At 38.2% G+C, this 16,910-nt stretch overlaps 1 protein-coding gene across 7 annotated transcripts in view; it reads left to right on the forward strand.

The window, feature by feature from the left end:
* The window catches only part of ATXN2 (ataxin 2), a 97,698-nt gene that overhangs the window by 42,051 nt on the left and 38,737 nt on the right, over window positions 1-16,910 (forward strand). For all 7 annotated transcript variants that reach the window (XM_045845214.1, XM_045845168.1, XM_045845205.1 and 4 more), the window contains exons 6-9: window positions 9,678-9,802; window positions 13,271-13,362; window positions 13,841-14,038; window positions 15,647-15,825. In XM_045845214.1, coding sequence (XP_045701170.1) covers window positions 9,678-9,802; window positions 13,271-13,362; window positions 13,841-14,038; window positions 15,647-15,825 — 594 coding nt within the window. The remainder of the gene's footprint in view (window positions 1-9,677; window positions 9,803-13,270; window positions 13,363-13,840; window positions 14,039-15,646; window positions 15,826-16,910) is intronic.

Consider the following 16,910-nt stretch of genomic DNA (forward strand, 5'->3'; position numbering starts at 1 on the left):
TTTATGCCAGTATTACACTGTCTAGCTTACTGTACCTATGTAGTAAGTTTTGAATTCAAGATGTGTTAGTCCTTAAAGCCCTTAAAGCCTTAAAGTCCTATGTCCTTTTCCAAGATTGTTTTGGCTGTTCTGGGTTTTTTGTATTTTCATATGAATTTTAGAGTCATCTTGCCAATTTCTGCAAAATGACAGGATTTCATTGAATCTGTAGATCAATTTGGGGAGTACTACCATCTTAACGATGTTAAATCTTCCAGTCCAAGAACATTGTATGTATGTCTTTTCATTTATATTTTTTTAAATTTTGTTCTCAGGTTGGAGCAATATTGTTTCATAGTCTTTACACCTGACTAATACAAATTGTTCTTTTGACTTAGTGTGGTAGGCATCGTAATCTTTGAGCCTCTCTCTCAAAGTGAGAACACACCTGGATCGCGTCTGCTCTGCCGCCTGCTGCTGCTCTGTTAACTTCCCTGTGTGCGCAGCGCCATCATATAAGTCTGCTTCATAAGGCTCCTTCTAGTCATAAGCAGACAATTTCATGATTATTATTTTGAGGGGTGATTTTTATTGTTTCTTTGTAGTTTCAAAGTTAACAATATTTTATGAAACAACTTCTGGAGATAAAAGCAAAAATCTTTCCTTATCATTTCTTTTCCTTTGAAGCAAATGATAAAGTAGAATGGTCATTTATTTTATGACTGGACATATAAAAAAATACCTATTATAGATTTTTAGAATCAAGCTTAGCTAGATTTATTCTTTTAGCTCGACATAGTGCACTTCCAAAGAAGATTCACCTCGTTTTCAACCATTATTCAGCTGCTTATAGTGGAATAATAGAGATGCAAGGATTCTTTTAGTTTAAGTTTGGGGAGGGAGTTGTAGTTTTCTTCCTTTTTACCTTGCTCAGTCAACTTTTCCTTGGTAATGTTACATTCACATTCTTGTCTTCCTCTTTGTTCTCATTGATAGTTTGTATCCAAACATTACTATAATTTTCTAATTTTTTTTCCAAATTCCATCACTTGTGGTTAATTTTGGACATTATCACAAATAAATTCTTAAGCATTGTTTTTATTATACCATCTCAAAATCTACAGTGGCCTGTTTTGCTTACAGAATAAGTTTGGACAAATACTTGCCATGCAGGGCCCTTCCCAGTGGAACTTCTCATTTTTCAACCTAATCTTTCATTATTGCCTATACCAATGGCTACCAAACTTTCCTGCATTTTACTTTTAAAACAGAACAATTCTTTCTCTCTGCCCCCAGTGAAGTCTTATGCTGAATCCCAGCTACAACAAAGCAGTTGGTGGAGGAGAGGAATGGGAGATGTCCTGTAACCTTACCTATTCAGCTTTCCCTTGATCTGCTTGAGGTCTCCAGGGAACCTGCATAGGGTTCCTTGGAGCACAGTTGGAGAACCAGTTGTTTGCCTCATCCTGAACATTTAGCTTTATAAAGCAGTATGTGATATCTTTTTGCCAGTGTATTTTGTCTCTCTCCACACATTATGATGTTCTGGGGTATAGAAATTCTGTTTATAAAACTAGGGATGTGTACTCTCCATGTGTCTAGCATTAATGTCTTCAAATAGTAGGTATTCAATGTATATTTATTCTTTCAACTGATATTTTTAAAATTTTATATATATTTTTACACTCACTGCCAAACCAGGGAAAAACTAGTGTGTGTTTGTTTTTTTTTACATAGACATATTGCCATAGTTGATTAGAATTATAATTACCACTCATTTATAGGAAACTCAAAAAAGCAGTTATTTCTAGCCAAATATAAAAACAGCTTTCCTACAGTATGACATATCCAGAATCTGTTTTCCTAACAGAAGGTTGCTTCTGGTAGGCATTTTAATATACTTTTGAAATATAAAAAACAAAATCCTAAGTGTTAAACTTTGAAAATAAGCCCCCGTCCTGACTGGTGTGGCTCAGTTGGTTGGGTGTCATACATCAAAGCTAAAGGTTGCCAGTTCGATTCTTGGTCATGGCATGTGCCTAGGTTGTGGCCTAGTCCCTGGTAGGGGTGTGTGAAAGGCAATACATTGATGTTTCTCTCCCTCTCTTTCTCCTTCCCTTCCTTTCTCTGAAAATAAATAAAATCTTTAAAAGAAAAAGAAAAAGAAAGAAGCCCCCAGATGATTCTTATACAAGTGAGAGAAGTCAAGAGCATAGATAAGGGAGTTATATGTTGAAGCTTGTATACAGGCTATTTGAAAGTCTTATAAAGTAATTAATTCCCCTTAGCTGTTGTGTGTTGGAAATGCACATATACTTGAATTTGTATCTATGCACCTAGTGTTTTCATTAGTGAAGAATAGGAAGAAATCAGCTTTAGCCCTGGCTGGTGTGGCTCAGTGGACTGAGCGCAGGCTGTGGACCAGGGGGTCACCAGTTCGATTCCCAGTCAGGGCGCGTACCTGCGCTGCAGACCAGGTCCCCAGTGCGGTCACACAAGAGGCAACCGCACATTAATGTTCCTCTTCCTCTTTCTCCCACCTTTCCCCTCTCTCTAAAAATAAATAAAATATTTAAAAAACAAAAACAAATCAGCTTTATTTCCGTTCAGTTTGAAATCATACAATTAAAGGTTTTACCATACCTTAGCGATATGAGGTCTATCAGGAAAAAGTCCAGCCATTGTTAATATAACAAGGATGGTTTGTGTGACATCAGTGTAACCTGGCAGCCAAGGAGAGGACTGGAATGTGCATGCGTGAATAATGACGACTTCACTGTAGTAGTCATGGGGCAGTAGGCACCACTGAGTGAGCATGTGTACTACTGCATTCAAAATGACTAAGTGAATAGAGCAACAGATCTGCACCAAATTTTGCATTAAGCTTGAACATTCCTCCGTGGAAAATATTCAGATAATTCAGAAGACCACAGCTGTGGGCAGCTGATGACTGGCAGCTTTATCACAGCAGTACATCTGCCAAATGCATCACGTCTTATGCAGAATTTTTAGGCGTAGTATTAAATCACCCAGGTGACTCAGCCTCCCTGAAGGCCAGATGTGGTGCCCTGCAACTCTGCCTTTTCCCAAAACTAAAATCACCTTTGAAAGGAAAGAAATTTCAGATTGTCAGTGAGATTCAGGAAAGTATGACGGGGCAGCTGATGGTGACTGGGAGAACTGTGTGAGGTGTCAAGGGGACTGTTTTGAAGGGGACTGAAGGGTCATTGTCCTGTGTACAACGTTTTTTGTATCTTCAATAAATGTTTCTTTTTCAGTTATGTGGCTGGATACCCTCTGGACAGACCTGGTGCAATTACTTTATCTTTGTGCTAACTAGGGTAAAAACAGCCCCCTTTCTACGTAAAGGTCACAAAGCTAATTTTCCTTATTCAAGTGTCCTAGAGGCAAAGATATGATTAGGTAGATAGGTCTCTGTTTGGAAAAATGACATCTTTTTCTATTAAGTAAGAAATTATTTTAAAATTTTGTGTATAATGTGAGGATTTAGACAGTTGGCCTTTTCTTAATTTTGTTGTATTGGGGCAGTCCTGTCTTAAATTGTGTCTTGTTTACCATGTTGTGAGGTCACACGACTGCTTACTGGTGTGTTCTTCTTAATGGTAATGTCCCCATCTACTGGGAAGTCATGGTTTTGCCACTACTGGCTTTGTTTTATTTCAGAATTTCACCTGCTGGGACAGGAAGAGATTATAAGCAGGGAAGGCTCTGTTGCCTGTTCTGGGGGTACATGTGCTGCAGAGGCAGATCCTGGTTTCCTGTCCCAGTCCTACCGCATGCAAATTCAGGCTGACCTAGGTTATGTTTTTATTACTTTATGCTAGCACTCCTTGATTCATTCTCCCCTAAGACATTTTTATTTGAAAGAAAAACTTTAGGACTAACTTTTATGGATCTAACCTCAAAGACTTGAATTGTATTTTTGTATAACCTCATCTCCATGGTATATCAACCACTTCTAACATTTTAAGTATGAAATAGTTCTGCTTAATAGGCCCAGAATTACAACTGGAAAATAGTTGTGGTCATTCAAAATGAGCAGGATCCACGCCTGCATTTTTAAATGGGCAAGTGCTTGTCTGGTGTATTTTGTAATGTAACTATAACTTTTTGGTGTTTAGAAGAGAGGCTTTCAAGTTTTGTGGCTAGGACCCTGATACTTTCAAATGTTAGTCTGCGAATGTTAGATGTTACAGAAATTTATTTTCAGGTTGGTTATTTGGAACAGAACACTATTCCTGCAGAAACTTAGCCTTCTGAGCTCTGTTACTTCCTGTCTTTCATCTCTATCCCAGTTTAGCAGTCTGGTTTCATGACTTCTGTCATCACTTGTAACTGCTTCTCTTCTAGAATGCCCTTCAGGATCTACTCTGACAACAGCCGACTTCACCTTTACTCTTCTGCTCCCTTTCTTTGCTCCTCACAAGGCTCTCGGACCCTTCCCAAGCCCTCCATTTGTTTAAATGAAGAAATTGAGACATTTGTTTGATCTTCCTCTGGCTCTCCATTTTTAAACTCCTCTCTGTCTACTCCTATAAATAAAGATAGCCTGCTGGGTGTGGCTGAGGAAAATGCCATTGTGGTGCTGGTTAGGAATATAGTTTCTGGCTCATGCTGGATCTTCAGGAATGCTCAGCAGACCTTTTTTTTTTTTTTTTACCTGTTTCTGCAAGCTTAATGACCACTTCCTGTAGTGGACTTTGTCTACTTCATTTCCTTTATCCACGGCGGAATGCTCTTTCTTCCTACTTTTTAGAACATGTAGACAGAGTCCTTAACCTGGATCCATGCATTCCCAAATGGTTCGTGAAGTGGATTCCCAAGCATCAGTGAACTTCGATGGGGGAAAATACTAAATTGTTATTTTTACTAACCTTTAATTCAAATTTAGCATTTTTCTCCATTATTAGTATGGGCAACAAACCTAGTGTTTGCAGTGTCTATACCTCTAGCACCTATAGAATTCAGTTAATTTTATATCACTTGCATAAATAGGGATATCTCAAAATAATACTTATGCTCGTTGCCTCTTTAAAATTACAGTACTTACTAGATTTGCTGTTAGATCTTACTGTTTACTGGATTAATAAAGAAGCATATATTACTATGGCACAGATTTGGTTTTTTAGATTTTGATAACTGTTTCATATAATTGATTTCCTGTGTATTTTATGCAGTTAAATCCATAAGCTCCCTCAAAATGCCAAGGGGTACACGAATCAAAAAGGTTTAAGAATCCCTAATCTAGAGGCTCCCTGTGCACCGCGCCCCGCCCCCCGCCATCCTCTTACCTTTTCTCCCTCCTGCCTGAGGGTGTTGCCTCCACTCGTCCCCTTGGTCCTTCAGTTCCTACCCACACATCCTGGGCCCTTGCTGTGTTCATTATCCGCACCTTTTTCTTCATGTTCTTTAATACTGTGTTCTTTAATATTATCTATGTAATAAAATTTATGGCTGAGTATATACTTAACAGTGTGAAAATCCATAAAAACAGGTGAATATGAAATACAAAGGTAATCTTATCTGTGGACTTGTGTACATTTGGAGAAATTTTTAGTGCTACTCTAATCTATGTTACAGCCCCTTTACTTTTCCCTACTTAATTCTTCCTTCTTTTTTTAAAAATTATATTTTTAAATTCAATTATTGATTTTAGAGAGAGAGGAAGTGGGGGAGAGAGACAGCGATTTGGGCACTTACGTATTTATTGGTTGATTCTTGTGTGTGCCCTGATCAGGGTTGAACCCACAACCTTGGGGTATTGGGAGGACGCGCTAACCCACTGAGCTACCTGGCCAGGGCTTGCTTGTGTGTTTGAAGTCCTGATCAGCCATTGGTTTTAAAGCCACAGCCTTTTGTTCCTCAGAACTATGTTCTTAAACTTGAACACTTTTCACATTTGATCCTACAAGATGTGCTTCACATCTGTAACTACTCTTCTGTACCTAGGAGCTCCTCCAGGAAAAGCCAGGGATTGTGTCTTAGTCACATTTGACTCCCTAGCTCATCCAAACTCAGTGACACCCAGTAAGTGCTAATCAGTTGGGTGACACTGGCACCCTACCCACTGTAATAGAGATTCTATTGTGTACAGATTGGTCCTTGTGTAACTAACTCATGGTACATGATGAGAAAATACTTTTTAAAGTCATTGAAATAATAATTGGTCAAAACAGAACAATATTATTGAAATAATGTTTTTTATTTATCTAAAATTTCAGTGTTTGAGAAAAAGCAGATTTAATTGAAAGAGGAAATGGTTTGAGAATTTTGGTGAAGACTTTTCTGGAAGTATATTAGAGGGTTTCTGATGTTAAGCCTGATAAGGATTTTAAAATTTCAAATAGTTTTATGTAACTTTGTAGTTTCAATTTATATTTGTTTTATAGCACATTACTAACAACCTAATTTCACCACTATTTTGGCTCTTTAAAATATTCTCAGGCAATTCTGCTTTTTCAGAGCATAACTGACTGAGAAGTAAAAGAGGGGAACTTGAGGAGGAGAGCACCTATCCTGTTTCCTGGGTTTGGGGCTGAGGGATAACCATGGGGTAGGGGCAGGTATTGATGAAGACATTTCTTTCCGATCACCACCAGGTGGCTCCATTGGCCCAGAGTGACTGGGTTTCTGCCCAGAATCAGAAAGAAGGGAGGCTTTGAGAGCCCACTTGCTGTGGGGGTAGGATAGGGGGACTTGGGAAGGGAGTCCGATAATCTTGTACCTTTTTTTTTCCTTTCTAGTTTAGAGATTTTTGTAAATTGAATGTTTATAAAGCAGGGAATGAAGCACATGATGAAGTTATATCTATTGTTTCATCTGATAATTTTCACTGTTTTTCTTTTTTTTCTTTCTGTACCTGTAGTTCCTTCAGAAACAGGTAACATTTTTCTAACAGTCACTTTGTATTCTTGCATCTTGCCTTTATAATGCTTTTGTTTCTTACCATAGAGGTTAATGGAAAGTTAATACACTCTAATTTATGGCATTGGGAAATCAACATGCAAATTCCCATAATTGGAATTAGGTTACAGCCAGTTGATTTTCTGAACTTTGCAGAAATTCTGGCTATAACACTGTACTATGTAATACCAACCATGTTTTTAAAAAAACCCAGACATGGCTGTTAAATAAAACAGCATTTTTAGAATTTACAGTAGTGGATAATGGTAACAGTGTAGAATGGAATAGGCAGGCCTTGCTTCCTTCCAGCTAATGACATGGGGCTGATCTGAAATAGAGTATTTATGAGCAGGGCGTCCCCAGCATCCTGACGCTGTAGCCTCATTCTGTGCTGACTTTGTTTCTGCACATCGTTCCCCAAACTCTTGACTCATCATCAACGAGAGACTTTTCTTTGGGGGAAATTTTAAAAGGAATATCATTCCTTTTTAAGAGAACACTTTTGCATTTTTCCTTCCCCCATTTCTGCCTTGAAAGAAAACCATAATGCTAAGTAAAAACATGTAAATAGTCCATTCCTTTTAGAAATCTGGTATTGTAAACAGAAGATTTAAGATAAACATGTGGTATTATAAGAAATAGGTTATTGAATAAATGTCCTGTTACTACAACCTAAACTGTGATCAGCAGAATAAAACTTATAGTTCAGTGAGGTTTGCTTTTTCACCTTGGCTCCCACTGAGGGAGCCTTTCTGTTTTGTTTAGAATAATATCGATGATAAAAGTTATTTAAGCTATTTTCATATATTTCAGTCTCTCAATTTTATGTCAGCTCAGCTGTCTCTAGTCTTTCCTGGATACTTTACGATACACAGACATACATACCTGCAGTGAGAAAAAGTCCATTTACGTGGTTCTATGAAAAAATCTATTGTTGCTTTAACCTTTAATTTTGTGAATAAAAATAATGCTATTTTTAATGCTGGATTTCCACCTAAAAATATGCTTTATTCACATACATAGATGCTTTTCAAAAATGAGTGTGATTAAAACATTAACAGGATCTTAACTATAAATTAATAATATTGTTGCTTCTTGCAGAAGATAACACAACTGGTTTGGGATTTTCCTGTAGCCTTATTGTCAGTTCTAGTCTTGTGAAAATTAAAGTAGGGAATTTTAGCTTCCTAATGTAAGTTACTATTTGATGTTTTCTTGGAGCATTTCACATTCTTAAAAATACACATGGCAAAATTAATTTTTACCAAGAATTTGTATAACATGCTACAGAGTAGGGCTGGACTCAGGTGAGTGTCTTGTAAAGCCAAGTTTTTAGGACCATCAGAGGCTTTCATCTGAAGATGGCATCGTGGAGACGGCATCAGCCTGTCCGAACCCCTTAGAAAGCCTTTTCAAACGCAGTGATCTTCCAGTGACTGCTGCACCCCACTCCCAGCTGAGGTGTGCTGCTCTGGGGACTCCCCTCTGTACGCTCCTGGCTTGTACAGTTGCTAGCAGTGGGAGGTGTGCTGCTGGTAGAGCTGGCAGCTAAGCCCAATGGTACAATTATGTTTTTATTCCCTAGTGTGTGTGCACACCTGTGCACACCCATACACCCCTAGTTTGGGGTAAGAGGAGGAAAGAGCTAGTTAGATTTGTAGTGCCATCCCTAAAATCTCTGGCTCGAATTTCTTATTTTGTCATCACGTAGCCCACTAAGGAGCAGGTGATAGGTACAGAAGCAGTACCAAATCAAAAATCCCTCTGGAAGTGGCTCTTTTGAAGAAGACACAGATGTTGATTGTTCCCTTCCTTCTCTTCCTTGGTGGCAGACTGCAGTAAGGGTGGGGGCACAATGACTGGGAGCCAGTCCTCTCTCGCAGAGCCAGACCAGCAGAATTATCAGTGCCTAGTCCTGTGCTGGACGATACTCTGTGGATCCAGTCATTCAAATGCAAGCGTTTCTCTCCAGACCATTTTCTAATGCTTACATTGCCCAAGTGGATCTTTATTTTGCTGGATGGCTATAGCTAGATAGTGCCTGTCGGTTGAACGTAGTGATACTGCATTGTTTTCACAAGCTAGTTGTCCTCAGTAACATTAAGAGAGGAGAAGAGGGCACAAGTGAGAAAGAATCGATAGGCCTGCTGCCTGTAACTTTTGGGGACAGGTAACACTGCAAGGCCTGCACTTTGTAACAGGGTGGCTATAGGGAAGAATGGTGTCTGTGAAAGGATGAGTCATTTAGAATAGCTTCAGTTACTGATGGCAGGAATATGTTAGGGTACTGATATTTGCATATAGATATATGTTCAGAAAGTTTAAAAATCTTAGGTCTGGTTGCAGGAGCTCTGAGGGTACCTCTTAAGTACTGGGTTCACTAAACAAGAGGTCTTGTTTTAGGTGAATGGATAGAAATTTTTCAGATAACTTCTAAAACACAAAGTAACTATTTTTGATATAACTTAATGACTTGTGAATACATAAAAAATTGTATGTAGCTTAAGATTATATGGGAATATATACTTTTATTAATAATTACCTATGATGCCAATTAATTTTTTTGAAGGATATAGTATTAGGAGCATTGGACATCTGAAAGCATATTGTTAATGAGTGTTATTCTTTCTGTATTAGAGATTCCCTTTTCATAATTATTTGTTAGCATACATCTTTGTTGGTAATTTTTTTCTGTGTTGATAATTTATGTGTATATAATGTAATCCATTGTTCAGTTGGTTGTATGATCTTTAAACCAAACACATCCTTTACAGATGCATTTACTGATTCTGCGATCAGTGCTAAAGTGAATGGTGAACACAAGGAGAAGGACCTGGAACCCTGGGATTCAGGTGAACTCACTGCCAATGAAGAACTAGAAGCTTTGGAAAATGACGTTGTGAGTAATATGTTTGGATTAGTATCAGACTATGGCCACGTGATGTAGTATGACATCCTATCACTTGGTTTTAACTTAAGTATGTTGTTGTTGTTCTTATATTTAAAGCAGCAGTTCTGTTGTGTAAATAGAGCCTATCATCTGTATTTCCCCCAGCCCCACCTCAGGGCAATAAATACAGAAAAATGTTTCTTTGGGATGCTTACAAATTATTTCTCTGTTTTTAAAGTAAGTCATAATAAGCCACTTTTACAAATTTAAATTGGGAACCATGGGAAACTGGAAATGCCACCCTATTTTGCTTTGAGTACTGTGCCCCAGTAAGGCAGCCCAAGGCAAGTGTTGTGGTATCTTGTCTGTTGATTTTAGGTGAGGTCCAAGTATAACTTGAGGCTTCTCTGAGGAAGCCTATTATTAAAGTATATAGTTAGGTAACGTTAGAATTAAAGCAACAGGTAAATTTCTTGGCCTTAAATTAGGATTATTCTCCACAAAAATCTATTTTTAAAAGCCTCTTGGCAAATATTTTTACTTTTCCTATACCACATCATCTGTAAATCAAATGCTTAATAAAGACTCTAGGATTCTGTAAATCAATTTTCTAAATTGTAGAGGTAGAAAGCAAAATCTCTTGCCAAAAATGAGTGTTTAGTTATCAGAATTTAAATTGGATGAAGACTCTTCCATGGAATATTATAGAGAAGTCTTCGTAACAAATATGTTTTATCTTTTAAGTCATTGTTCAGTCATAACTACATAGTAAACATCATTATTTGGATGTGATGTAGGCAGCACATCATTATTAATTTTCAAACTTTAAAGAAGCATATAGAACCTAATGTGAAGGTTCTGAGGCCTGTGTAGCACATCACCTGTGTGGAGGGTATGGAGAAGTAGGCCCTGCTTTTTTTTTTTAATTGATTTTAGAGAGAAAAAAAACATTGATTTGCTGCCCCACCCATTCCTTCATTCATTGGTTGATTCTTGTATGTGCCCTGACTGGGTATCAAACCTGTAACCTTGACATAGTGAAATGACACCAACTAACTGGGCTACCTGGCCAGACAGGCACTCTTTTTTTTTTTAAATGATAGAAAAATTGATAGATGCTTTCTAGAGAGCATTCAGGCAATATCTATCAAAATTTAAAATACACGTAACACTTTGTCTAGCACTTCTACCTCTGAGAATTTATTTTTGCCCTAATATATTCGTAAGATATTCAAATAATTATTTATGAGGATTTTTTTTTGCAGCCATTTCTGATAGTGAAAAATGGGTTACATCCTCACTGTCCATTAGAAGGGTGTGGGTTAAGTACATTTATCGTACCTCTGTTCAGTTGAAATACTGTATGTTCACTAAAAAGAACAGTATTCTGATGTGGAAAGATACACAAGACTTAAAGAAAAAACAAGTTTTAGGACAAGAAGATCCTATTTGAAATTTTTGAGAGAGCTGATTATATTCTTATATATGCATAGAGACTGTCTAGATTAAGTACAAGAAGTTGTTAATAGTGGTTATGCGTGCTGGGATTGGAAGACATCGATTTCGTTGGATGTCTTTCTGCACAGTTGAGATTTGGTACATGGAGCACATACTACTACTTAAGTAATTTTAAAGCCTCCATAGGTAACTGGTTCCCTGTCCATGTGTTAGGGCCAAAGGGTTGTGGTGGTGGTGGTGGAATTCCATTATAGTTTTACCTGGATTAGCACAGAAGGGCCCAGTTGATGGTTGACTTAGAGGCAAGCTTCAGTGTTAATGTTGCTTGGGTGACTCTGCTCTCTCTTCAAGATGGATAATGATTGAATACTGTATTTGGTCTTTTCCATCAGTCAGGCTTTAAAAGAGGAATTTAAGTACCGTATTTTTCGGACTACAAGATGCACTTTCCCCCAAATTTGGGAGGAAAGAGGGTGCGTCTTATAGTCCGAATGCAGCTTGCCTGGCTCGCTGTGGTGGAGCAGGGTCACAGGTTATTAAATATTTTACCTCATTTTTTACTTCAAATTTTTTTTTCTATTTTCTTCCTCTAAAATGTGGGTGTATTTTATAGTCTGGTGTGTCTTATAGTCCTAAAAATATGGTCATAGAAGTGATTACTAAGACATTAATATTCACCAGTGAAGATTTTTCCTGCCTCTGCCCCTGATTTGTTGATTCTTACAGATTAAAGAATGTAGTTAAAAAATACACAGTTTAGCTTTAGAGAATGGTAGCTTCCTCATAGAATTGTAGAGTTATCTATACTGAGATTACAGGTTAGGGCACCAAGCCCTAGAACCTCATTGTTGAGGACCCACAGCTACTAATGGCAAAAGCTAGTTCTCAGACCTAGCTCTTGTGACTTTGTACAGTGGTTACTTGTTCACTCTGTCATGCTGCTTTCCCTTTGTGCATGCCCAGGAGGGGGGGGACAATGGCAGGGATCTAGTACCACGCTCCACCTCGAAGCAGTGATGCAGCGGGGAAGCTTTAGCTGCTCCCTTCCTTCCGCCCAAACACTGGGAATATTTTCGGCTATCACAAAACACCACTTGTCTCACGCAGACCTGATGATCAGTCAACTCAAGAAGATTTCCAATAAATACCCTATAAAAAGATGGCTGGCAGGGCACAACTCACTCATGAGTTGGCCTGCCGTACACTTGGACGCATACTTTTCATTTCTTCTCAAACGGCGCTTGTTTCCTGGCTTCTTTTCTTTTTCTCTGCCGGAATAAAACTTCCTTTACTCTCAAAAAGAAAAAGATGGCTGTAAGGGAATAGGGAAAAGAGAGAATCCTGACCTAAAGGCTCATATTTTATGAAGTAACAAATGTTCTAAACTTTTACTGACAATCTCTCAAATAATTGTTTTATATAGTCATTTACCAACTTGTAGGGGTTGATGTAGAAGAAAAGTTTTTCCTTAAAACATTTCTAGTCCTGACCAGTATGGATCTGTTGGTTGGCCATCATCCCCCAAAGCAAAAGGTCAACAGTTCAGTTCCTGGTCAGGGCACATGCCTGAGTTATGGGTTCATTCCCAGGTCAGGACACATGCAAGAGGCTACTGATCGATGTTTCTCTCCCTTTCTCCCTCCCTTCTCCTCTCTCTAAACAAAACAAAACAAAACATTTTTTTTAAAGGTTTTATTTATTTTTAGAGAGAGGGAGAGAAACAGCAGTGTGTGGTTGCCTCTTGTGTGCCCTCTACTGGGGACCTGGCCTGCAATCCAGGCATGTGACCTGACTGGGAATTGAACCAGTGACCTTTTGGTTCATAGGCCCACACTCAATCCACTGAGCCACACCGACCCGGGCCAAAAAAACATTTTTAAAAGAATATTTTGCCTACATTTGTAATTTGCTATATTGTACTGGTATAGTATGATATTGTTAATACAGATATTGATTATAACTGAATTAAAGAAGACGAATATTTTGTCATTTTGAAAAATAAGCTTCATTTTTTTCTAGTCTAATGGATGGGATCCCAATGATATGTTTCGATATAATGAAGAAAACTATGGTGTAGTGTCTACATATGATAGCAGTTTATCTTCATATACGTAAGTTTAATTTATATATTTAGTGCATTTGTCTTTATCATCAACTTAAATTATTATGTTGAGTAAATGTTTCTGTTGGATTTTAAATTAATTCTGTGAAAGCATTATCCTGTTACTGCCTAAGTTGATAAATGCCCATTAAAACAGAATAAATGTAGTTTACCTATACTCTAAATTTATGCTTTGAAGAAATTTAATTTTTGTTATGTTTTTAAATTGTAAAAACTAAATGTTGCAAGTATAGAGGTTATGGGGGAATAGTCAATTTAACCAGATTTGAAAATGTTATATTCCTCTAGGGAAAAGGTAACAACATAATTCAAATTTTTATTTACAAATAAATATCACTGTAACTCTCTTACAGTTTTACCAGAGTTTTATTTCAAACTCTAAATTTCCCTTAACAGTTGATTGTGACAGATACATAAACTATGACTTTAAAACATTCACTTTGCTTTTTCTTTTCCCAATGTTTCAGGGTGCCCTTAGAAAGGGATAATTCGGAAGAATTTTTAAAACGAGAAGCAAGAGCAAACCAATTAGCAGAAGAAATTGAATCAAGTGCCCAGTACAAAGCCCGGGTGGCCCTGGAAAATGATGATAGGAGCGAAGAAGAAAAATACACAGCAGTTCAGAGAAATTCCAGTGAACGTGAGGGTCACAGCATAAACACTAGGTATTTAAAGGAAATCATGATGCAGTATTTTGGATACACAACTCAAGGTCTGTGTGACAAGGTGTATTATTATATTTCATCTTCCCTTAATGTAGCCTAGGTAGAGAGTGCAAATGGTTTAAGGCTCTATTAAAGAAAAGATTATAGTAATCTTGGAAAATATTTTGGGAGCCTCTGCTCTGTGGAGCCAAGTGTTGGATATACACTATGCGTAAGCCGAGGTCTGGAAGAGCTCATTTAGATTAGAGGTGTGTTCAGAGTGCTTGGAACTTCCGGTGTGCAGAGGAACTGGCAGAACCTGTAGGGTCAGAGGAAGTGACGTGTTGTGTTGTGATAGGGTAGTGAATCTGTCACTCAAAGAGAAATAAGAGTGTAGAGTCCCTCACTTGGTGGAAAGATGTGAGAGAACCAAACCAGCTGAGGAAAAGGCCAGTGTTCCATGTTTCTGGAGTACAGGGTGAGTGTCGACAGTGTGATGGCGGACAGTGGTGGTAGGGCCAGAGGAGGCGAAGGACTCTGCATGTCATACTGAAAGAGTGCCTTGTGGCAGGGGATTACGTAAGGAAACTCTGGGCTATTGAGAACTGGCCCAGACATGGAGGTCAGTTAATGTTTTGAAATTGTGCAAGGGTGAGGACCTGGTAACTAATTAGACCAGGGGTGGCAGTAGCACAGTTAGAAAAACCAGGGGCTACCCTGAGGTTTATTTGGTAGTTGAGTGAACAGATGGCTGTACTGGCAATGAGCTAGAAAACATGGAGCGAGTTTGAGGGGAGATACAGTGAGTCCATTTTTGCAGGGTTTTTTTAAAGATTTTATTTATTTATTCTTATAGAGAGAAGGGAAGGGAGGCAAAGAAACATCAATGTGTGGTTGTCTCTCACCTGCCCCCTACTGGGGGCCTGACCTGGCCTATAACCTAGGCCTGTGCCCCGACTGGGAATGGAACCGGCTACCCTTTGATTTACAGGCCTGTGCTCAATCCACTGAGCTGTACTACTAGCTGGGGCCATTTGTGCAATTTATTGCACTTGAATGTCTAACAGCTCTTGGTTTATTCACAAATGTGTTGAAAAGCACCCGCTGTATACCTGTTAGAGTAAGATACATATCCTGTTTTACGACACTCATAGCTTAAGAGTCTGGTGATTTGAATTAAGTGTTCACTGGGAGATGCTGAGACTCGGCGACTGGCAGTGAGGATTTGGGATTCATTAGCATTGCTGCTATTAAAGCCATGAAAAACCGTGAACAGGAACAGAGAGAAAAGATCTCAGAGGGAACAAAGAGAAAGCCAAGGAGGAAGAAAGTTTCAGGAAGATAGACCATGGTTGATAGGATCAGCCATGTACGAGGCCAAGTGGATTAGAACGAACACACAGCTGTTAAACTTCGTGCTTGGGAAGGAGTGTCTGAGGGAAAGGAGAGGCCAGAGCCTAGGACTCAGGACAGAGTGGAAGAGAAAGGTTGTCTGGGAGCGAGGCAGTTTGGTTTGGTGTTTAACCTTCTTATAACAAGAATTCCCTCCTTCCTAAATTACTTTAAGGTTTGTTTCATTGGCCTGGTACCTTTTAGGATAAGATAATTTAGAGGATCTCTCATTTTCAGGGAAAATAAATATATTCCTCCTGGACAAAGAAATAGAGAAGTCATACCCTGGGGAAGTGGGAGACAGAATTCACCGCGTATGGGCCAGCCTGGATCGGGCCCCATGCCATCCAGATCCACCTCTCACACTTCAGATTTCAACCCGAATTCCGGTTCAGACCAAAGAGTAGTTAATGGAGGCAAGTATTTTGACCACATTTGTCAAATGTCGTTGATCAAATATACAGCTTTCTAAATATTTACAAGTTTGCATAATGATAAGAATGTGCACACCTTTAATGATTTCTGTGAAGTAGTTTACACTTCAAAAATTAATTTAAATTTACCTGGTGGATAATTAGTAAAATTAGTAAAAATTAGTATAAGTCATTGGAATGTATTTAACATGATGTACTACTCATGTATTAAGATAATGTGCTAAATTTAACCAAAGACATTGGCAGATGTCTTCACTTGGCAAAAAAAATAAAATTAAAAAAACCTTCCACATATAAAGAAATTGGAAACTTTGGGTATGTTCTCAGTTTTAAAAATACTTGATGATAAAATTGTTTACACAAAATTTAAATGGAGAATTCTAACCTGTATGGAACACTCAGTATTAATAGAGATTTATTTTTATTTACTGTGTGCTTATACATTTATGTTCTGCTTACTTCAAGAAAGTTTAGAGAGGACTTCTAACACAAGACACGGCCAAGAGTCGTGTGGAGAAAGTGAAGAGTGAAATGTGCTTAAAAAACGACAAAAACAACTCTGAGTGTAGTAGTGGATATTGTAGTTTAGCTTAAGTAAGTGAAATTTGCATCTTTAGTGGGAAGATAATTTTCTGCTCTAAGTCTAGATCGAATAGAGCTCGTGGATCATGGGTCTTTCATTTAAGTCTGGGAACCAGACAGCGGTACTGAGACGGTATGGAAATACAGTAATTAGTAATAGTGATAGTATGTTACTTGATTTAGGGGGAGAAGTGGGCAATCAATTTTAGGAATTTAAGTTTGGAAAGTTAAGAGGAAAAATAGAGAACTCCAAGTTTCCAATTTCATTTATTTTCCTTGAGTCTTTCTCCAGAATTCCTCTCCAAATGAACACTCTTGAGTATTTCTATACTTAGTAATGGGGATGAGATTTCTTTGCTCACTGAGTAAAGAATTTTAGTTGTTCGTGAACAGAGTTTTCAAAATAAAAACCCTGGAGGGGGCTGGGACATGTGTGATACTCAAGTGTGTGGAAGCCTATGGAGAGGAGACTGGACTGTCACGGT

Source organism: Phyllostomus hastatus, unplaced genomic scaffold (genome assembly GCF_019186645.2).
Source record: "Phyllostomus hastatus isolate PE091 unplaced genomic scaffold, TTU_PhHast_1.1 phas_contig_1162, whole genome shotgun sequence".
NCBI classification, from domain to species: domain Eukaryota; kingdom Metazoa; phylum Chordata; class Mammalia; order Chiroptera; family Phyllostomidae; genus Phyllostomus; species Phyllostomus hastatus.